The sequence below is a fragment of the Equus asinus genome, chromosome 8 (assembly GCF_041296235.1).
Source record: "Equus asinus isolate D_3611 breed Donkey chromosome 8, EquAss-T2T_v2, whole genome shotgun sequence".
Classification (NCBI taxonomy): domain Eukaryota; kingdom Metazoa; phylum Chordata; class Mammalia; order Perissodactyla; family Equidae; genus Equus; species Equus asinus.
The window spans coordinates 89,237,080-89,260,243 of NC_091797.1; the positions used below are offsets into that span (position 1 = coordinate 89,237,080).

The 23,164-nt window shown below is 50.7% G+C and overlaps 1 protein-coding gene across 5 annotated transcripts in view; it reads left to right on the forward strand.

Annotated features, from left to right (window-relative positions):
* Positions 1–23,164, forward strand: part of SEZ6L (seizure related 6 homolog like) — a 185,020-nt gene that overhangs the window by 91,668 nt on the left and 70,188 nt on the right. For 3 of the 5 annotated variants that reach the window (XM_044775661.2, XM_044775662.2, XM_044775663.2), the window contains exons 2-4: positions 18,922–19,665; positions 20,464–20,609; positions 22,944–23,136. In XM_044775661.2, the coding sequence (XP_044631596.2) occupies positions 18,922–19,665; positions 20,464–20,609; positions 22,944–23,136 (1,083 nt within the window). The remainder of the gene's footprint in view (positions 1–18,921; positions 19,666–20,463; positions 20,610–22,943; positions 23,137–23,164) is intronic. The other 2 variants (XM_044775664.2, XM_044775665.2) reach the window with 1 other exon arrangement.

The following is a 23,164-nucleotide window of genomic DNA, read 5'->3' on the forward strand; positions in this document are numbered from 1 at the left end:
GATTCATTTCAATGCTTAGTTAAAGAAGGAGCTGCAAGAAGCAATCCCCATTCAAGGATGTAATGAGATGTCCACTGATGATCCAGACACCAAAATGAGGATGAAGCATGGCCAGCCGACCTTTGGGAAATGGGAATTTGTATTGGAATAATGTCTAATTGGCCCTTTTGGATGTTCACTCTGTTCCAGTTTTTATCCCAAACATTCATCTGGTACTTAGCATGTGCCTTCATTCCCAGGTCCTTGAAGGACAGGAACAACAGAACAGCAGTAAAAATAGTAATTATTAGTAGTATTTACATAAACAACATTAGGCTCCTGTCAGTCTGCTAGTTACTGCGTTGTAGGAAAGCAGCTGGACAGACTTTTTAAGCAAAATTGGAAGATTATACTAAATCTTGGCAGTTTCTACTAAAGATGAACATGCCCTACTGGGCAACCAGCACTCTGTTGGGAATATACCCAACAGAAATGGGTACATGTGCACAAAAAAACATGCAATACAATGTTCCCAGTTGTACTATTCATAATAGCCAAAAACGGGAAGCAACTCAAATGCCTATCAGCAGTAGAATGGATAAATTGTGGGATAATCAGAAAATGGAATACTACGCAGCAATAAAAAAGGAGTGAACTATCATTGCCGGCAACAACGTGCATAAATTTCACAAATAGAATGAGTGAAAGAAACCAGATATAAAAGAGAAAATGTTGCATAATTAGTCAATCAATTCACAAGCAGCCAAAACTAATCCTCAATGATAGAAGGCGAAATAAGGGTTACCGGAGGCAACTGTGACCAGGAGATACAGCCTGTGCTGGCAATGCTCTGCTCCTTGACCTGGTTGCTAGCTCTCCAGGGGTGTCCCATTTGAGGAGTTCATCAAGCTGTATTCTTGCAATTAAGTGGACTTTTCTATGCATATGTCACACTTCAATAACAGTTTGTGAAAAGCATTAAAAGATATGCTTGGGGGCCGGCCCCGTGGTCAAGTGGTTAAGTTCGCACGCTGTGTTTCAGCAGCCCAGGGTTTCGCTGGTTCATATCCTGGGCGTGGACACGGCACTGCTCATCAAGCCACATTGAGGTGGCATCCCACATGCCACAACTAGAAGGACCCACAACTAAAAATATACAACTATGTACTGGGGGGGGGCGGAATTTGGGGAGAAAAAGCAGAACAAAAAAGAAGATTAGCAACAGTTGTTAGCTCAGGTGCTAATCTTTAGAAAAAAAAAGATATGTTTGGGACCAAGAGACTCTAAATACAGTCTACACAGCATTCCTCACTTTGGGTGTTGGATACAAGGGGTCTGAGTTCTCAGCAAATACTCTTATCACTCGGCCAGGCTGCATCTGGTTGTCTTATACCAAGTGGAAAACTCAGACTGTCCAGGCAGTTCAGGTAAAGGACAAATCTTAGGGCACCCCTTGCTCCTGGTCCCACAGCCTCAGACGGGTGTAGGGGCCTTGGAGAGAAAAGCAGGAGTTATGCAGCTGGGAGCTCACCTCCATTTCACTCCCTCTCCCCTCTAAGAACAAGCACTGTTTCCAACATCTTGTATACCTCCCACCACATTGCTGAGCAAGCACAGTGCCTGGCACCCAGTACATTCTCAGTGAGTGTTTGTTGAATGACTATATAAGGGCATGGATGAACGAATGAATTGCTATTGTGAAAATTAAACAAGATAACGGATTTAGAATGCTGTGAACAGTACCTGAAATGAAGTAGAGCGAGCAGTTAAGGGGCTCATATGTCAGACAGACCCGGGTTTGAATCTCAGTTCCACCACCCTCTCCCAGTGTGTTCTTGGGTGAGTGAATTTCCTTCTCTGCAGCTCAGTTTTCCCACCTGCAAAGTGGATAAACTCACAGTCCCTGCCTCACAGAGCAGTTCTGAGGCTTCAACGAGAGGGCACATGTAAAACATCATAAGCACGTGATAAGATTCAAAAAGCAGGACCATTGTTGTCCTCGTGTAAAAATGGTTAGTAGCATTGTGAACGAAGCTGCCGTCACTGTCCATGAGAAAGGGAGATTGGCACCTTTCCTTTTGCGTCTCTCTGCGTCCCTCTCTCTCTTTCTCTGTGTCACGAGCTCCACGTGTGCTGAGCCAACCTTGGCAGAGATGGCCGCTGACTGAATAAAAGGACATCCTTCCCCCACCCCAGGGAGATGGCCCGGCGCCAGCATGTGCAGGCACAGTGCCCGCGAAGGGGGCCAGGTGGGCGCCAGGACACTGAGGCTCTCTGTGTACTCTCTGGCTGGCTGGGGGGCTGACAACGGCCACTCTGAGGACCATGAAACCCGCCCCCTCCGGCACTTCCCCTAAAGCCCCACAGCCACCACCTGCCCACCGGCAGGCCTGGGAGTGAAGGGACGGCTCTGTGCACCGCCCCAGCCTCAGGCCGACACACACCCGAGGCATTGTTCTCCTTGGCTGCAAGAGCTCATTAGGCTCCGGGCAGAGGCTGGCTGGACTCCAAGAGGCAGACATGGCCCAGGAGGGAGAGAAAGGAGGCGCCCGGGGCTTGGCACTAGATGGTGCCAGCCTGCTCTCCGGGGTGCAGAGCTCATCTGCCTGGTGAGAACCTTGGCCTGTGGAGGCTGGGGGTAGAGAGGATGTGTTGTGCATCCCTGTATCCCCCCAGACAGAGTGTGCGCTCCACATGTGATTGTGGGAAGGGATGGGATGGGATGGGAGAAGGTGGGTGGGATGCGATGGAGTGGAATAGAAAGGAATGGCTTCTCCTATTTGGGGCTCAAGCGCCCCTTGAAGTTGACCTAGAAGGTAGCAGGTGTGGACCTGGCATGGACAAACTCACCTGAGAGAGCAGGGGAGAAGAGGGGTAAGCAGAAACCATTACTTCCTCCAAGCCCCAGAATTCTCAGCCGTGGCCCCAAAAGATAGACTGCCCCTTAAAATCACCCATCTCCAAGACATCAGATCTGGAAGGAAGATGAAAACCAACCTGCTCAGGGCTTCACAAATTATGTTCAAATCCCAACCCCACCAACTACTAGTTGTGTCACTTTGGGCAAATGACCACACTTCTTTGAGCCTGAGTTTCCTCATTGAGGGTAATATTACCTGCCCCCCAGGGGTGTTGAGAAGAGCAAATGAAATGATCCATGTAAAAGCATGTACTACAGGACCAGGCAAGTAGTAATCATTTATCACCATTAGCCTCCATCGCTGCTGTCATCATCACCATCATCACCGCCATCATCGCCATCATCATCATCACCATCACCACCGTCATCATCATTACCACCATCACCACCATCATCATCACCACCATCATCATCATTACCACCATCACCACCATCATCATCACCACCATCATCATCATTACCACCATCACCACCATCATCACCACCATCATCATCATCACCATCAGCAGCAGCAGCAGCAGCAGCAGCATCACCACAGGTGGCTCAAGTAAGGGGAAATCTCAGGGGGTAGCTCTCAGACTGCCACCTCCACTCCTGATTCAGCCATGTGATCTCAACTTGTGACCTACTATGGGGGTTCAGTGGTCACCAAGACCACCCTCAGTTTCAATAATTTACTAGAAGGACTCACAGTACTCAGAGAAGCCATCATACCCAGGGTTCTGGTTTATGAAAGTGAAAGAATACAGACGAAAGCCAGCAAAGGGAAGAGGCACGTAGAGCAGAGCGCGGGAGAGACCAGGCGTGAACTTCCAGTTGCCCTCTCCCAGTGGAGGCGGGCGGACAGCGCTCACTTCCACACGAGGAGCAGGGCAACACCCACGGAGTGCTGTTGACCAGGAAACCTCCCCTGAGCCGTGATGTCCAGAGTTTTTATTGAGGGTTGGTCACACAGGCACGACTGACCACCCATGTGGCTGATCTGTGTCCTCAGCACCTCCAGAGGTCAAACTGACACCAAGCCCTAGGCCCACACCATAAATGACACGCTTAGCACAGGGTACCCGGCGGGGCCAACACCTCCAGGTTAACAACGACACTTACCAGGCAGGACAGTCCAGGGGCTTATAGGTCCCCTCCCAGGAGCTGGGCCAGGGCCAGACCTTTCTCGGGAATGCACAAGGTGTGGACAATCCAGACCTATGTTGTCATACCTCTTAAGATTTTCTTTAAAGGAATTATTCCATGACACAGGGGATAAAATTGAGGCCCAGAGGTGAGAATGGACTTACCAAAGGCCACTGGGGGAGTTAATGAGGCCTCCTCACTGTCCCGATCCAGAGCTTTCTCCTTCACCCCACAGGCCTCAGTGTGCCCACCTGTAAAACGGGGATGCTAGGCCAGCTCCCCCAACCCCGAGGTGCCTTTGGGTTCTGCCTTTGTAGAAGCTGTTCTCCCACTTTTCTCTGCAGCTCAGTCCTCAGGAGGAGCGCCTGGGTCTCTGCCGCCCGTGGGGCACAGACAGTGTCCTCCTTTGTCTCCGGGGACCTCTTAACTGGAGCAGACCCCGTGCCATTTGTTTGTAGCAGGTGGCACTCGGCATTCACCCTGGAGCCAGACATGGAGGGGAGACACGGGACAAATACAGCCTGTTTCCTGCCTCACTGGGCTTGGGTTTGGGGGTCAGACAGTCCTGATTCAAACCCTGGTTTTGCCACTTACCAATGTTTCCTCCTCATTAAAATGAAGATAACAATAGCTCCTCAGGAAAAAATTTACAAAGCACTTCAATGCTTTCAGTAAAGCCACGAGAATGTCTTGTTTGTCCCCAGCGAATAAAGCCACGGCTGTCCTCGTCATGCCTGAAGAGACGACTGCTCTCAACTCTTAAACGAAACAAATTAAGCCTCGAAATTGTAAAACCCCTTTGAACATCTTAAAACTGAGTCATACATAGAATTTCCTCCATCGCCCCAATTTTTGTTTCTTTAAGGTTGACCAGCCAAAGGGCACCGTCCTAACTTGACAAAACACGAAGGCGAGACTTTGGGAGATGGAATTTGCTCAAGGTCACATAGCAATTTGGTGGCACCACCAGCGTCCGAGCCCGGGTTTCCTGATTTCCCAGCTCTGAGCACAGCCTCATAAGCATCCCGGGATGCCCATTGGTTCTTTTTGTTCTTGTCCGTGAATCTGAGCAAAACAGGACAAGAGAAATTGTGAACTTGTTCGTGATGTCTTTTAAACTCACTCTCGGACCGTCTGGATTCATTCTCGAATAGTGTATCTGTCTATGCGAATACATAGGTAATTGAATCTAGACAGATTCCCCACCGTGGGTTTCCTCTCTGAGCTGTCTTGTGTGTCTGTCTCCCAGCCCTCCCTCAGTGACTCACCCATTCTCGCGTACACAAATAAATCACGCCGTGTTCCTCTCCCCCTCGCTACCAGCAAGAAATCAGAGTCTCTTGCCATGAGACGTGAGCGGCGTGGGGGCGGATGAGAGGAGGTGGGGCTGGAGGTGGGAAGGCAGAGGAGTATGGAAATGCTAATCGGCTGGCGCTGATGTCAGCCACAGTTAATCAGATTGTTAAGGATACAAAGGCAGGATCTCACCCCGGTGCCAAGAGCTATCTGGGCTCATTCACGAGGAAGATGGATGCACCACCCGGCCGCTGCCCTGATGAGTCGTAACTGGACATGAAAGACGGTGCATGGCTTTCTGAATCCAACATGAATCACAAAGGAGGCCCGATCATGGGGGAGAAGCCTGCTCACAGAGGACAATTACCGGATAATTACTCTCTCAGCCAAAAAACTGAAAGAATCTTTCCTTGCCTGTACGAGCTTGTCCTCTTAACACCTACTGCACGTCCTCTGGGGCCCCTGGGTGTCTGCAGCAGATTAGAAGGGGTCGGGATGTCAGCTCACAGGTGCAGTTTGTTATGCTGCTTTGGGGTGATGTGTACATCACGTCAGAATCTCCCTTCCACCCATGCGACCCCAGCATGTTGGGCAATGCCAGAAAAATAGAGATCAACAAGCAGATTTACCAGTTCAGCTTCTATTTGCCTTCCCGCTGCTAAAGCAAACCATGTGGTTTGTAGGGCTGGGCTGCCTTCGTGCCCTCTGCTTTTGCCGTGATGCAAGTATGTTTGGGATTAGAGCAAGCTGGTGGGTACATTCACCTAGAACATCTCTCCACTCTTGACATCATAAACCAAACTTCCTTCCAGTAGGAGGACAAGAAAGAAGCCAGACAAGTCTGCTAGTGTGCTCGCTGCGGGGACTTCTCTCTTTGGTGGTGGGGGCAGTGAAGGGAAGAAGAGAAAATGCAGGTAGAGATCAACAGCACAATATCCAGAGTGATGGAGGCATGAGAGGTGGGAGAAAGAGAGACATTGATCGGACGCAGGAGGGCTGAAATGACTTCGTTGCCCGTGGCAGGCAGTGAGAAATAGGATGGGGCCACCTGCTATGACAGAGCACCAGGAACCCTCCCGGGAAAGCCAAGGAGTTGAAGTTTACCAGAAAGGACCACTGGCCACTGGAAGGAGGTGATTTGGAAAAACCTCTCTGGCTGCTGCGGATGGAATAGGCTAGAGGTACGGAGCGAGGTCCGAGAGAGCAGCAGGGTTTTCATAACAACGGCTGTGGGAGTAACTGGATAGGTTAGAAGGTACACTTGCTCTCTTTGCTTCTCTCATGGTCGGACTCAGGTTCTTTGGTGCTTTGCAAAAATGAAAAGCTGAGCTCGTCCCACTCCCCATTCGGCCCTGGGACTGCCCACGGGGTCTGGCCTGCTTTGGACATTTCCCATGCTCTGCCTGTGCCTGCACAACGCCCCCCTAGATAACCCACCTTGGATGATTTTTCAGCGGCATGAATGGCTGAGCCTGGTGGAGATGATCGCGGATGGTCTCCTGCTCAGGCTGATCCCGTATTGAGGGGCTCTCCCGGCCTCTCCTCGCATAGAGAGTGATCGCCTGTGGGAGAACACAGTGGGGCTTTTCCTCGGGGCCTCCACTTCCCTTCCAGTCCCCGTCTCTGAGAGCAGGAGGGAGGTCGGGGGTCTTGGGCTTTCCTTATGCTCTCACAGCGGCAGTGTCGAATCACAGATGGTCGATCAATGACCCCAGCCTCCTCCCTCTTTCCTGGCCCTCCTTCCCTGCTGATTAACTCATCTCCAGGTGGAGAGAGGATGCGGAATAGAAATCAGTCCAGTTTAGCCCTGAGAAGAAAATTGAGTGAAAAGGGAAGAAGTTAGAAAAACCGATCCTTGAGAAGGCTGGGGGCTGGACCACGGCAGCTTTTACCAGGATGAGGCCTGGGCTCCTGGTCCTGCGTCGGCAGTGTCTACACCCTCCCTGTTCCCCACCACCCATGCACAGCCACATTCAGGATTCTAGAATTTCTGGGCTTGAAGGAAACTTCATCAGCTCCTAAACACTTGCTGAATGCCTCAAAGCATCCTTTCTCTTCTTTCCCACAATATTCATGGGATGTCTGGCATGTACTGGGCTCTGCAGGAAACACAAAGGTGAATGACACGTCGCTGGTCCCAACTTCCCTTCCTTCTCCCCATCCTTCCCGCTCTTGTCTCTCTCCTGCCTTCCGTCATTGATGAACTCAATAAATATTTATTGGATTTCTTCTACATGGAAGACACTGTTGTAGGTGGTGGGGAAGATAATAGCAAACAAAATAAAGACGGTTATATACTTTTACTTTTCATCCAACACTACCTTAGCTCCGCTTTACGAGAAGATACTGGGAAGACCACAACTCATCATGTGGCACAACATCCTAGGAGGGGTCTTGTGGTTCCCAGACAGCTTCCGAATGTCCCAGTTATTCCACACTTGGGACACATGTGGGGATGTGAGGTGGTGCTGCATGGATGTGGACCATCTCATGGAGATAGACAATGAACAAGGAAACAAACGGCCCAGATTAATTCAGATTTCAATAAGCACCCTGAAGGCAATGAGATAGAAAGTGGTGAGGGGGATCGTGGAGAAGGTAAGCCAACAGCTGAATGACCAGAGGGAGCCAGCCAAGCAAAGATATCAAAGAAGAGACTTCCAGGCAGAGGGAAGAACATGTGCAAAGGCCCAGAGGTACAGAATGAATTTGGAAGGTTTAAGCAGCAGAAAAAAAAGTGTCTGTGATGATACTGTATTTGGGGGGATAAAATGGTAAGAGATGACGTTAGAGAGGGAGGGCCAAGGCCAGAACCCGAGTGAAAGGAGTTTGATCTTACTCTCAACGTGATGGGCAGCCTCTGGTGGGTTTTAATCAGAGACCCCATAATCTGATTTACATCTTGAAAGTACTACCCACCCACCCCAGCTGATTTTTTCCAACTTTAAACACAAAATCTGATCATTTGATCATTTCCAAGGGCTCATTTGATACAAACCTGACTGGGGACCGATTTTGGAGATGTGGTAGGAAATCTGCCGTGGCTAACAGACTGCCTATGTATGAGGATTCCCATCTGTCTTGCCAAAGGCGGAGGACCACCAGGGGCCGTTCATTATAACTGCCAAGTCAACACTTCCTAAAAGAGCACGCCGTGCTTGGTGAAGTCCAGGTTACTTGCGCTTAACCTGAGTATAATATACAAGACAATGAAACCCATTAGAACATTCTCCCAGGACTCTGGACTCTTAACCAGTCAGCGCAGGGCATGGGGATCACTCACCTCCGGTCCCCGCCTCTGATTTTTAACCACTGGAGAGTAGCCACAAGGAGCCGGATGGAATCAGCTTTATTACTGGTTACGCTGGGCTGCAGACCACAGCTGGACACCTACACTGTGTCCTCCCACTTTGATTGGGGTACTGGGGCACAAGTAGAGAAGGCTGGACAGAGAGAGAGAGAGAAAGCCGCACAGCTGGCTTTTCAGCCCAGTGGGTCTGCCCTGGAAAGAGGATGCAGCGGATACCAATGACATCCCTAATTCCTGCAATCAGGCGGTCCCCCCTCTCCAAGGATGAGTGAGGGAGGGATGGAGAGGGGAGGCACAGGTGTTGCTTCTTGAAGCCTCGCTGCTGGAGGAAAGCAGACTTCCCCACCCCCTAGGGAAATGTAAGAGCACCTCGAATCCCTCAGAAAGGCTGGGGTTCGTTCTCTGCCCCTCTCTGAAACTGGGTTGACAGCTCATTACTATTATTAACGGTTATTACTGATTATCATTGCTATAGAAATAGCACGCACACGGCAAGCAAATCAAACTGTATAAATGATGCAATAAAAAGTGACTCCCTCTGCCACCCCAGGCCTCAGCTGCTCTGCGGAGACAGTCCCCGTTACCTCGTTCAAATGCACCCCTTCCACTCCCAGGAGAACAATTATACCCACTGTTCTACCTTGATCTTTTTTCGCTTTGCACTGAATTGTGTTGGCACCTAGCTCTCCATTCTTTTTATTATTTTTTTAATTAGTCACATAATTTTTGAATGGTACTATTTTATTTATATGGACACACACATACAGACACCTACATATGGCTACAGATAGACACATACACACACGCATACATATATATGCATCTGTGAAAAGGGACACGGTGAAAATTCTTCCCACACTTACTCCCCATCCTCCTCTTTCCAATGCCCCACCTCCTCTAGAACCAGCACAATTAGTTTCTGGTGTCTCCTTTCCAAGTTTCTTTATGCACAGATAAGCAAACGCAAACATACATAGCCTTATCTTCTCTCCCCATTTTTACCCCAAAGGCAACAAACCCTGCACACCATCGTGCACCTTGCATTGTAACATCATGGCAACCTTGGCCATCTCTCCTCTTTGGTCCAGCGACAGTTTCACTATTCTTTTCTTGCAGCTGCGTGGCATTCTGTCTGGATGGTCCCTAACTGATTTAACCTGACCGATGGATGCTTGATTCGTCTCCAAACCTTTGCTACTGTCTACAGTAGCTTTGCGTAACCTTGTATGTATGTCATTTTGCACGAAGGCAAACATCTCTCGGCAGGATGAATTCTCAGGAGCGGACTTGTGGAATCAAAGGGGAGATGCACTCATAATTGTGAAAGGTCTTGCCAGGCATTCTCTGTGTTCTTCACCAATGATTCCATCTCCTTCCTTTGGATCCGGCGTGTATTCCATTGTGTGTTCCTACAATCATTTAACTAGCTCCCTATAGATGGCAGGTAAATTGTTTCCAGATTTTTGCTCATGCAAACAATACTTTGTATCGTGAACACTTTGTACCATCTTAGTGGGTGTCTTGACCATAAGTGTCTTTCTGCTTTAGGATGTGACCAAGAAGCCTATTTATCTAGAAATCTACTGCTGTTTTGATGGGCCCGCTTTTGCTCCAAAGCCATTGCATCCACACTCTCTTCCTAGCCCTCATTTGCCACTGACCCCTGTCCTGATCTGTTATATAAATTCTCGCTGCTGTGGGGCGGACCTGGGAAGCAACCTAGAACGGGCTTCCTGGATGCTCTTGAGTAGAAGTGTGGTTAGGGGGGTGAAAGATCAGGACTGACTTTGGGCACAGCTGCAGCAGCAACTAGAGAAAGTCAGAGAGCGCCTCGGAATCATCTGGGAGGTCCTCTAGAAGCACACTGTGCCTGAGTCCGGCTGCCCCAGGTTCCAACTCAGTAGGTCCAGTTAAACATCACCGGAAGTAAAGTGTTGACGAAGCCAGAGGGCAGCAGCACTCTCTTGTAGAGTTGGCAGCGGGGTAAAGAGGTTCAGGTTATTCTGGAAGGTGCTTTCCCAGTGTCAATCAAAAACTTTAAATGCACAAATCTTTTGGCGTGTCAATGCAATTGTAGGACAGTCTCCTGAAGAATTACTTGAACGAGTTCACCAAGGAAATGTATTTATCGCAGTGTTATTTAGGAGGAGGGGGTGGAGAATAGCAACTCCTTAAATATTAATCAATAGCAGCCAGGTTCAACAACATATGTTAATATTTTAATGTAGGCATTAAAGAAGAATGAAGTGACTGTGTACGTGCTGACGTGAAAACACGCCTGTGACAGATTTTAAGTGAAAAAGTGGTGGTAGAATACTAATGTGATGGAATACTATACAGCCGGGAAAAATGAATCCATCAAAACTACACTTAGCAACGTGGATGAATCCCACAAAGTTCCAAGCAAAAAAAAGAAAAGAAAAAAGAAAAGAAAAAAGCAGATTCCAGGAGGATTCATAGGGGAGGACAGCATTTATATAAAGTTTTAAAACATATACCATATATTGTTCAGAGATATTGACGTGTGTAATAAATTTTCTGTTGTTAGTGCTGTTGAGTTGATTCCAACTCCTAGCGCCCCTGTGTACAGCAGAGCGGAACCCTGCTGGGTCTTTTTGCGCCATCCTCTCATCTTCCAGCGCTGTATCAGATGTTCTGCTGCTATGCATAGCGTTATCATGGCCAATTTTTTCAGAAGTGGGTAGTCAGGTCCTTCTTCCTGGTCTGTCTTAGTCTGGAAGCCCCGCTGAAACCTGTCCACCATGGGTGACCCTGCTGATATTTGCAATACCAGTGGCACAGCTTTCAGCAACACGCAGCCCACATGTATGACAAGTGACAGATGGGTGGTGTGGTTCCCCGGCTGGGACATGAACCCGGGCTGGGCAGTGAGAGCACTAGATCTTAACCGCTAGACCACCGGGGCTGGCTGTGTAATAAATAAAAGCACATAATAAATCCCAATAACAAGAATACTAAAATAATAAAATGCACATAATAAATGAGAATACAGAAGGCCAAATTCAGGATAGTAATGACTCCCAGAGGATGGAGCAGGAGGACGGCACAGGGAGGAGCACGCACGGTTTCGACGGCACTGGGTGCATTCCCTGTCTTACGCTGAAGGTGTAACTTACATGGGTATTTATCGCCTTAGTCTTTAACTCTTTTTGAATGACTGAAATATTTCAAAATGCATTTTCAGTAAGTGACAGGGCAATGTACACAATGTGATAACCGTGAATGTTCAGATAGACAGAAAGTGACACCAGTGCTCGGGAGGGCTGACAGCGGCTACGTGAGTTCTGTGCTTTACGCTCTGACTCATTTCACCCTCCAACAACCCGAGGAGACGCGGCTGGTACAACCCCACCTCACAGATGAGAACAGCGAGGCCCGGAGATGGGAGTGGCTGTCCAGGGTCTCATGGGCGGTCAGCAGTGGGCTGAGCCCGGACACAAGCAATTCAGACTCCACCCCACACGCCCGTGTGCCATCACCCCTTAGCATGTTTATACCAACGCATTGCATCTGGAGATTAAACAAGGTCCTCCCATCACTGATTCCCTTTAAAAGGCAGGATTGGGGAAAGGGCGGGGGCTGAGCAGGGCTTATACTTTCGAATTCATATCTTTCAGGTATTCTTGAATTTTTCAAATAAGCTATTTTATAGGGGGAAAAAACTATTGGAGGGTATAGGAAAGAAGGAAGAGCACAGGAAACAACGTCAGAACGTGTCTAACTCTATCCCGATTGTTCTCTGATCTTGGACAAGTCAGGTCCTCTCTCTGAGCTTTGATTTTGTTTCATCTATAAAATAGGAAAACCCAAATGCCCATCTCACAGAATGGTTTGGAGGCTGGAATGAGATCACAGCTGGGATGCACTTTGTGGCGGGTAAATCAGTACTGCTGGCCCAGGCACACCCATGCAGGGCTGCAACTGAGGGAGCAGGGGAGACCCCACTGCCCCCCAAGGCCGCCTCCCACCTCTGCCCTTTGTCCCAGAAAGTCTTGTCACGGTCCAGACGGGATGGGAGCCATGATCCAGCTGAGGGTCCTCGTTCCCACAGGACTCAGTAGGCCAGTGAGCCAGGTCCTCTCAGACTGAAAGTGTTACCAAGCAAGGGCTCCTGCCAACACGCATAGAAGCCAGTACTATGGCCCCGGCTTTTGAGAAAATAAAGAGCTTTATCGCAAGGTCAATCATCAAGGAGACAAGAGGCAAGGCTCTCAAGGATTTGAGATCTCCCTGATCCAAGGTTCAGGGCAAAATTTAAGGAGTTCCGGGCCACTGAGCCGCAGCTGGGCCCATATAAGCTGATTGGCTGGTCTTGAATCTGTCCATAGATGGCCATCAAGCCACTTGGGCTGCTGGAAGCCGGATTTTCTTTATTGAAGGACTTCTCACTTCGTAAAGGGGTCTGGGGGCAAGATTGCTGAAGATTCTTGGTTCCAGGGTCATCCTGGGGCTATAGGTTCCCACCTGGCACATATGCGATGCCATCTCTGCTATTGAGCAAGTTTGATTAAAATAACCTGTTTTAAAGAAGCAAAACCAGTTTAAGCTGGTTATGTGCCGTTTCAAAAAGAGTGGGTTGTGTGCATCAGCTCTGGCTGTTTACTATCCGAGGCGAACCTCTGGATGCCAGCTCCTGCTGCCTGGTCCAGGGACTGGCACATAGTAGGTGCTCAATGAATGAATGAATGAATGAATGAACGAACGAAGTGATGATCAAATGTGAGTGGGAGAAGACAACTCAGCCCTTGTTCAGTGTCATTAGCCGGTGGTCATCAATAGATGTGATTCTGCACACCCACAGGGACATGTGGCAACATCTGGAATCACTTTTGATTGTCCCATCTGGGGGTGGAGGGAAGGTAGCTACTGGCATCGAGTGGGTGGAGGCTGGGGATGCTGCCCAACATCCTTCAATGCACAGGACGGCCCCTTGCCCCCAACACAAAGAATCATCCAGCCCAGATGTAGGAGGCATAGGATGAACCGACATTCTTCAGGGTGGTCCCGACATTCCTGGGTTTGGTTTTGGTTTTGTTTGATGTGTTTTGGCGTGGTCCTTCAAGCCTCAAACAGCCTTGTTTTGCTCCTGCTGCCAACATGCTGTGTGACCCTGAGCAGCCCACTTTCCCTCTCTGGACCTCATTTTTCTTCTCTGCACAGTTGGTAACCATGAACTCTAGGAGCCTTTGGATCTTTAAGACGTGATATTTAATTTTTCGTTTTGTCCCTGTTGGGGACCAGCAAACCAATCAGGGCCGGCTGGGCAAGTCCTTATTGTGGAGTATAAAGGGACAAGCGACCATCACTGGATCAGGTATGAATAATGGCGATTAGAATAGACTAACGTTTTTGTAGAACTCTTTACCAACAATATATCAACTGATGCAACTGCCAGTCCTGCCTCCTAAAGGGTCCCCCTGCAAACAGTCCACTGAGGGAAGAATTGTCATCGTCCCCACCAGGAGACTACATTCCAAAGGGGTTCCTGACTCAGCTGGCGAACAAAGCCCTCTGGGATTACAGACGTGTGTCTGCCTTCCCACAGCCTCGCCATCAGGAGATGCTAATGGCAGCATTTAAACCCAGCTCTTTTTGTAAATTTTTTTTTTTACTTAAGATAGTATTAAATACTTGTTATCCACATTTTGGAAAATACCAAAAAGTTGAAGGAAGAAAACACATCCCCAAAAGCCCCAACACCCAGCGGCAGCCAGGACCACCACCTTGGTGCATTTCCTCCAAGTCAAAACGTGACTCTGCAGTGCCTTTTGTTTTCGTTGGTCATTTCTGGTCGTTTTCCTACACGCCATCGAATTTTGCATCTTGCTTTTTGCACTGAGCATTACAGCAGAAGCATCCTCTGCTTTGGTTTTCTCCACTTCTGGTTCCATTACCTTGTGCCTGCCCAATGCTATGCTATCGCTTGGAACCCATGCCATTCCTCGCCATTCCGCTGCCACCCGGCATTTAAGATACAAACTTCAGCTTCTGAACATCAGAACTTGTGCTTTGTTGCCCTTAATAGGATGCTTCCCAGTCTAATCTCTCATCTCTCCATCCAAGTTAGAACACGAGAGAGAAAGAGATGTGCTCCCTCCCCAGCTTGGATGGCAGAACAAATCCTCAGTCACCTTCCATGTGCCCCATTGTGTCTTGAGAGAGAGGAGAGCATCAGTGTGTATCTAACGAAACCTCCGCTTATATTCGTATATGGTTATCAGCGGGTGCCCGTCTTCCTAAGCCCTCGAGTGCAAGGACCACATCCTAGAGTGTCGACTCTCTCCTGCAGAATTTCATCAGCAGAGAAAGTCGGCACCCAACGCTCTCTCTCATTAATTGATTGACAGCATTGGAGAGGGGCACAGAATGTACACGATAAAGGAAGAATCAGCCGAATGTGACTAGGATGATTGAAAAATTTAAGTGCTCTGAGAAAGAGGAGTAAATTTACCCCAGTGGTCACTGGGGCCCCAGGAAAAACCAGCCTATTTGAACAAGTTATTAAGTTGCTGCCTCTCGGAGGCCCTGATCCAATTTTGCCTAATTCCCGGTGGACTTGGTTTTGCGTGGTGCGCGTCTGGCCAGCATCCTGGCTGAGCAGAAGTCCTGCAGGCCCTGCGGGAGATGTACACCTGCAGACCTAAGACGCACTCTCATCTGACTTGAACATGGCCTTAAGTTAGGAGCCAGCCAGCAAGATCCCGGCGTGTGAGAGCTCTAAGGGATGGGGACATTGGGAGCTGGCGGATATGCAACTCCCCAGGGCAGTCAGGTTTCCGTGGGAAAGGGCTGACTCCGTGTAGCTGGATTTACTTCCTAAAATGCTTTATAGGTGCTGTGGTTACCCTCAGTTTTATCCCAGGGTTTTACCCTGGGGACTCCAGAGGTGGGAGCCATGGCTGCGCAAGGAGGCTGATTACAGAATCCTTTCTCTTGCATTTCCTTCTGCTCTCAGTGGCTGTGTTGCATCGTGACGGGCTGGGATGGCCCGGGGAGGTCACAGGCCTTGGAAAGGGTCACCACCTGCTGTACAAACTTGCTGCCTGTGACTTCAGGCACCTGGGAGGCCAAACTAACAAGGAATGCGTAGAAAGTCAGGCGAGATCACAGGTTCTGGAATGAACTTTTCCGATAACCCTGATAATAAGAGTCACCCAAGGAGCTTTTCGATCTTCAGCTTCCCAAGCCCCATCCCTGGAGATGCAGACGTGATGGGTCCAGCGGGGGGAGACTAACAATTCGTATTTTAACAAGGAATGCGGTGGGGGATGGGGACTATCATCTCGATGTTTGAAAAACATGGTAGCCCACCCAGCAGAAACACAAACAAAATGAGGGTTTAGAGAGAGAAGGGATAAGGGGGAAGAGGCCAGGGGGAGATGCCAGTGATAACAATACCCCGTATTCTTAAGGGAGCTAGCAGCGTGGTCTTTGGCATCAGGAAGACCGGGGCTGGAAACCCAGCTTTGCTGTACCACCTTGGAAAGGTTGCACATCCCAAAGCTTCAGTTTGCTCAGCCATAAAATAGGAAGAATAGGGGCCGGCTCCGTGGCCGAGTGGGTAAGTTTACGCGCTCCGCTGCAGCGGCCCAGGGTTCGGATCCTGGGCGCGGACATGGCACCACTCGTCAGGCCACGTTGAGGCGGCGTCCCACACCCCACAACTAGAAGGACATGCAACTAAGATATACAACTGTGTACAGGGGGGATTTGGGGAGATAAAGCAGAAAAAAAAAAAAATGAAGATTGGCAACAGTTGTTAGCCCAGGCCAATCTTTAAGAAAAAAAAATAGGAAGAATAATTTCTACCTGGTAAGGTTGAGAAAGAATTAAATGAGGTAACAAACAGAGAATGAACAGTTAAGTGAAGATGCAAAGCCTTTAGTTTGGCACATATCCAGCAGTCACTAAAACAACCAAAAGTAAAATGTTACAAATATTACTATTATTATGGCCAAGATACACTGACGTCATTTGTAAGCCTTTTATCATCTTTGACACGACTTGTTTTCCCAGTATCTCTCTCTCCATCCCTCTCTCTGTCTGTCTATCCATCCCTCTCTCTTGCTCGCTCTCCCTCTTCCTTTCTCTCACCTCCCCCACTTGGGATCAAGGGGACATTTTTGTGAAAGGACTGGCTGAAACTAATATAGCCACAGGACCCAACAAAACTCACACGTCAGCGGGATGGAGGCTGTCTCTCTGCCCTTTTAAGCAAGATTAACAAAAGGCTCTAAGAATAGTTGCCAATTACCTGGTCATTTCAAAACCTGACAATGTCAGAGCCGGAAGGGCCCTCAGACCCTACCTAGTCTTAGTGCCCATTTGACACAAAGAAGAGGGAGAGAAGAGAAAACCCACGGGAAGTTATGCTAGGGAAGACTGGCCAAGACAGGACGACCCCTGAGTCCCCCGACCCCTGGCTGCATCCAAGCTCTTTGCATCAAATCATAGCTGGGTCTCAGGAGCTGGATGTCCCAACCCTGGCTGAGGTAGATGGAGTATCCTTATTACACAAAAGAAGCTTAATGGGCTTGCCCAGGATCTCATGGCTAATAACTGTCAAAGGCAGAATTGGAAGCCAGGTCTAACTAACTCTGAAGTCTCGACGCTCCCCACCGTGGACCAGGAAACCTGCCTGGCCTCTGAATGGCCTTGATCTGCTCTCAGGTCATCCGTACGCCCTCTCCCCCCATGCCCACTCCTGCCCTGGTGCCTCTGACGGCCTGGAAAGCACACTGGCTGGTAATCAACGTTGAACAACAGGAACATTTGTTGATGCTGGTTGCAAACCGTTACAGTCTATATAGATTAAGCCACTGCCACTGACTCCATGAAAGTAAATGAGCCTTTCCAACGGCTGCGGAAATAAATTTAAATGACAGTGCTGAAGGGCCTGGACACTGTGGCTGAGGGAGTGTCTCTGTGCAGAAGATCGACAAGGACCGCTCTCAGTCCGAGCGCCTCTGTCCCCAGGACGTAATTCCTCTCTCTCTCAAGATAGACCACACAACCTCCTATGGAGGGGCGCAATTACAATGACGATGGTAAAAAGGAAGACAGCAGCTGGCATGTCCTAGGCACTCACTGTGGGTGAGGCCTCCGTACGTACATACATGTATGTATGCTCTACCAACACCAACTAATCGAATGATGACAACCCCAGCAAAGAGGAAATTACAGCCCCATTTTACAGCTGAAGAAACTGAGGCTCGGAGAGGTGAAGTCATTGGCCAGCTTGCGATTGGCAGACCTGGGTCTCGAATAAGTAAATGAAGCTGATTTCCCGTGTGATTCTGTCAAACAGCTGCCTAGGTCAGCCCATATTTGAAATGACTAGATAGTTTTACTTTCCAGACCGAAATAAATCCCAAGGAGTTAGCAGGGTATACGAGGCCCACCAGGGTCTGGCCCCGACCTCCCTACCTCAACAGCTGTCTCTCACTTCTGTTCCCTGGCCCCTTGCATGGCTCTGCTGCACGCACCTCAGCCAGGCCTCCACAGTCTCCCACATCCCTCTGTTCTGGACCTGCCTCATGATTCTGAAGCCTCAGATCTTTCTGTGTCTCCCACAAGGTCACTTTTATATTACTTAGTAAAAAAACATGCTCCCTTGATCCCAGGACAATCTAGCACTGAGCCAGGGCACACGGCTTGGAGAAGAGAGTGCGGGCTGGTTACAGCCCCACTCGACTTTTCGGCAGGATGTCCTTGTGCAGTGAACAACCTGCCCAGCTGTACCTGGTGGTCCCGCCCCACAGACTGGGTTAGGGACTGTCTTCTCTGTCCTGTTAGCATGCAAAGCTTCTCTCTTCCTAAGCATTTATCACATCGAATATGGTTATTTCTCCTTTCCTGTTCCCTCTGCCAGTACACGTATAACTAGACTGTGAGAGTCTCAGTTTCTCTAGCCCCAACGCTTAGCTCAGGCCTGGCACTAGCAACTCTAAGCCTCCACAGTCAGCAAAAGGAAGGAAGGAAGGGAGTGGGGGAGTGAGGGAAGGAGAGGGAGGGAAGGAAGAAGCAAAGGATGAAGGGAGAGAAGGCAGGAAAGAAGGAAGAAAGAAGGGAGAGAAAGAAGGATGGAACAAGAGAGGGAAAGAGGAAGGGAGGGAGGTGGCCCCGGTGTCTGTTGATGGGGCTGTACCAGGGTCCTGGCAAGCCCTGGATGCCACCTTAGCAGGACCACCCTCAGAGTCTGACAGAGGGTAGAGGACCTAACCACCCCAGCCCCAAGCTAACTGATGTCTTTTCTCCTCTTCCCAAGATGGGCCACCCGAGGGAGACGCCAGCCCTCCAGGGACTTACCTGATGCCCTCAGGAGCCCTGGGGAGCAGCAGTCTGAGCCAAGAGAGCCGGGAAGAGAGAGTGACAACCGCGTCCCCGAATCCGGCGCAGTCAGGAGAAGAGGGTCGGCAGCCTGAGCTGGAAGGGACGGCCCCCTCCGCGCATCAGGACCCTGCGGCCCTGGCCACGCTGCTACCCGAGGAGGCCGCCACCAAGCAGACCTTTCCCCCCAGGAAGAAGCTGCGGTCGCTCCAACAGGTGAACTTGGCCAGGAAACAGCTGAGGCCGAAGGCCACCTCCGCCGTGGCCCTCCAGAGGGCGGGGTCCCAGCCAGCATCCCCGGGCCTGGGCGTCCTCTCCTCCGCCACGGAGAAGCCCCGCCCGCCGGGGGACCCGGACCCCGCGACCTTGGAGGAGACCCGCCGGCCCTCGGAGGAGGAGCCCCTCTGGCTGGACAGGAAGGAAGGCGCGGGGCCCACGACGCCGGCGCCCCTGCAGATCTCACCCTTCACCGCGCAGCCCTACGTGGCCCACACGCTGCCGCAGAGGCCCGCCCCCGGGGAGCCGGCCCCGCCCGAGGAGGCGCCAGAGGCTCCCCCTGAGGACGCCAGTCCCATGACCTTGATGGACAAAGGTGAGAACGATCTGACCGGGTCAGCCTCCGAGGAGACCACGACTTCCACCATCATCACCACCACGGTCATCACGACTGAGCAGGCTCCAGGTAGGCAGCGCCCAGCGCCTCCAGCCGTCCTGCGGCAGCAATGAGGCGCCCACTGTGTGCAGGGCATGGGGACCGGGGGACCAGGGAGTCCAGGCCCCGCCAGCAGGTACCATCTACTGAGCACTGACCATGAGCTTGACCCTGTGGCTCAGAATTAATATCCCCATCTTAAAGACAGCCGAGACCCCGAGACATCAAGCAAGCTGCCCAAGGCCACACAGCTAACGAGCAGATTCAAAACCTTTCCACCTTGGACCAGAATTCTTTGGCCTGCCTAGAAGGCCCTAAGCCTTCCCGAGGTGCTTTCCCTTTGAACTTCCCTAGGTGTGATAAAATGCACTTCGTGTTCCAGGCTTTCTTCTTCTAAATTCTTTTGCATCTTCAAACCGAGAAGAGAGACAGCGACTGTCATTCATACCCTGATTTGGGACAAAGGCAACATAGCCACTCATTAAAGAGTGTGAGCTGTCGGTTTGAATCCTGCTCGCTGTGTGAGCTTGGCCCGGACGCTGCCCCTCTCTGAGCTTTGGTTTACTTATGTCTAAAGTGGGGGTGAAATCCTAGTCCCTGCAAACATGAACGGGGTCAGGTGGGAATGGTGCAGAGCAGCAGGCAGTCGGTGATCGTTCCGCGTCACCTCTTGCTATCTTGATCATTGTGTTGATTCTGGGGCGGAAGGAGAATTAAGGGCAGTGGGAGGGGTGGGGCCAGGAGGAGGTGGGTGTCCCCAGGGGCCCTGTCCCACCCTGCAGCCTGTCTGAGAGATTGCATCTGACTGTCCTTGTGTCCTAATGAAAGAGCTTCCTCCAGCTCTCTGCAGTGTGAGCTTCTCCGATCCCGAGGGCTACATAGACTCCGGAGACTACCCCCCGCTGCCCCTCAGCAACTTCCTGGAGTGCACGTACAACGTGACGGTCTACACTGGCTACGGGGTGGAGCTCCAGGTAACCGCAGACAGGGGCCCTGCCGAGGCTGCCTCTCCCAGCAGGAAATCGCCAGAGGATTGTCTGACTTGGCTTACTGTTATCGTCTTAACCGGTTTGGTTCTCTCTTTGCCCTCATCAGGGCAATTTGAGCCGGGCTTTGGCGAGTGAATAGGAGTTCCCAACTCAGTGCACAGATGAAATGGCTTGGTGCACATGAAGGGGAGGGGATGTGTTGATAAATTGGGAGGCGTTATACCCATAAGGAAAGTCCTCTGATATCCTGCTTATCAAACACACACACGTACACACGCCCACACACACATCCAGGGAAGCCCCAACCAATTCGCTTCATTTGCAAACTTTTGCCTGTAAACTAAGAATGGAAAGGCAGAGTGGCGTAGCCCTCAAACATCTAGGTTTGAAGTCCCAGCTCTCCCAGTTAAAGCTGCGTGACATTGGGCAAGGAACTCCACCTCTCTGAGCCTCAGTTTGCCCATCCATAAAATAGAGATGATAAGGTTACTACTTTACAGAGTTTAGAAGAGGAGTAAGGATGACGATGCACAGAGAGCATTCAGCCAGAGCCTAGCAGAGAGCGAGTGCTCAGTGCACATTACAAATCATCCCCGCCCTGGCTCCAGGCCTTCCCCAACCGGCCACCCGGCCTGAGAAGTCCTTTATCAAATGGGCCAGGGAGACAGGCCCGGGAGCGGTGAACTGTCCGGTTCACTGTCCCACAGAGGAAAGGACAGAAGTGGAGCTGGAAAGGGAGGCCAGAGCCACGTGGTGGCAGACCCTGGCCAGCCAAGGTCAGAGGTCTGGATATGACCTTTTTCTAGTGAGCAGTGAGGAGCGGTCACGAGTTTTTTGAGCGGAGTCGGTGGCGTGACCTAACCAGAACCTTGCCCAGGGGAGGGTTTCCTGACTTGTGCTGGATGGATACAGGTAAGCACTCAGCGCAGAACCTGTGGTCTTTGCAGCCCCCAGAGCTGACTAAGCACAGGGTGTGGCACATAGTAGGTGCTTAATAAATACTCACGAAATTAAAGTGAACTGGAGAAAAGCTGCGGTCCATCAGATGGCGGCACTTAATGAACCCTTTCCTCCACCCCGGGAAGAGACCCACTCTGTGTCTGATACTGGATGGAGCTCTTTATCACGCACAGAATTCCTTCATTGAGTACCTGCTGTGTACCAGTCCCGGCAGTTGGCACTGCGGGATATAGTGATGTGCACAGCTGAGGCAGGGCCTGCCCTAAAGAAGTTCACAGCTTTGTGACTGACACAGACGTGCATAGAAGATGTTAGGATGCCATTTGAAAAGGTGTCTCCTCGACGTTTATGGGGAATCTCGTAGAATCACAGTGGGGGGATGGGCAAGCTCCTTGGCCGTCAGGGAAGGTCTCACAGAGGAAGGCAGTTTTAGCGGGGCTTTAGCGAATAAGTAGGAGTCCATCAAAGAGAAAAGAGAGTAAGGTGTATGGCCTAAAAAGAGGAAGGGGTTGATGCCTGCCTTGCTTAGACCAGGGGCAGAGGGACTAGGATCCCAGGTCCCACTACGGGAGGCATCAATGTTCAAAGTGGACACTGGGACGCCTACTCCATTGGTTCAATGTCCCCACTGCACGCCTACTCCATTGGTTCAATGTCTTTTTGTATAAGTAAAGTGTCCTCCTTCTTTCTCCCCCAAGCTGGGAAAGTGGACCCGGCACCAAGCACATGGTTCTTGAAGGAATCTCTATAGTGGGAGCCACCATCTGGGAGGATAACAATGAGCCTGAGAATGCCCCAGAATGAGGCTGCCACTCCCTCACTCACCAGTCCATGCAGAAGGGGAAGAATGTATTCAATCATTCGATCAATATTTATTGAGTACCTACTATGTACCAGGCACTATTCTGGGCACTGGGGACACTGAGCCACAAGGAAAAATCCCTCCCTCCATAGAGACTACATTCTGGTGGGATGCCTTCTTCTGCCTCCCTGGAGATTGGGCACAAGGTGGTCAGACCCTGGTCCCCACCCACAAGCTCCAGGAGAATCTGTCTCGGCCGCCAGCATCCGGGAGTCTTTCACACGGGACCCAGCCATGGGGTCCCACAGATCCTGGCAGTGCGTCTGCCCTGCAGCTGGGTTTTGCTCTGTCCTCAGGTTTTGGAGAGATGAGAGGGTCCTAGATGTTCCCAGGGCTCCAGATGTTTCCAGGGCTGAGGCTTGGGGTCCAGTCGAGGGGGCTATGTTGGCATTGCCTGCGGCTGGTTAGGATGCTACACTGGCATCCTCTCAACCTGGGAGGGCCCCGGCTCCAACACGACTCAGAGTTTATCTCTGCGTGCCCCCGCCTGTCCCCAGGTGAAGAGCGTGAACCTGTCGGAGGGGGAGCTGCTCTCCATCCGCGGGGTGGACGGCCCCACGCTGACCGTCCTGGCCAACCAGACACTCCTGGTGGAGGGGCAGGTGATCCGAAGCCCCACCAACACCATCTCCATCTACTTCCGGACCTTCCAGGACGACGGCCTCGGGACCTTCCAGCTGCACTACCAGGGTAGGATCGGGCCGCGGCTGATGAGATG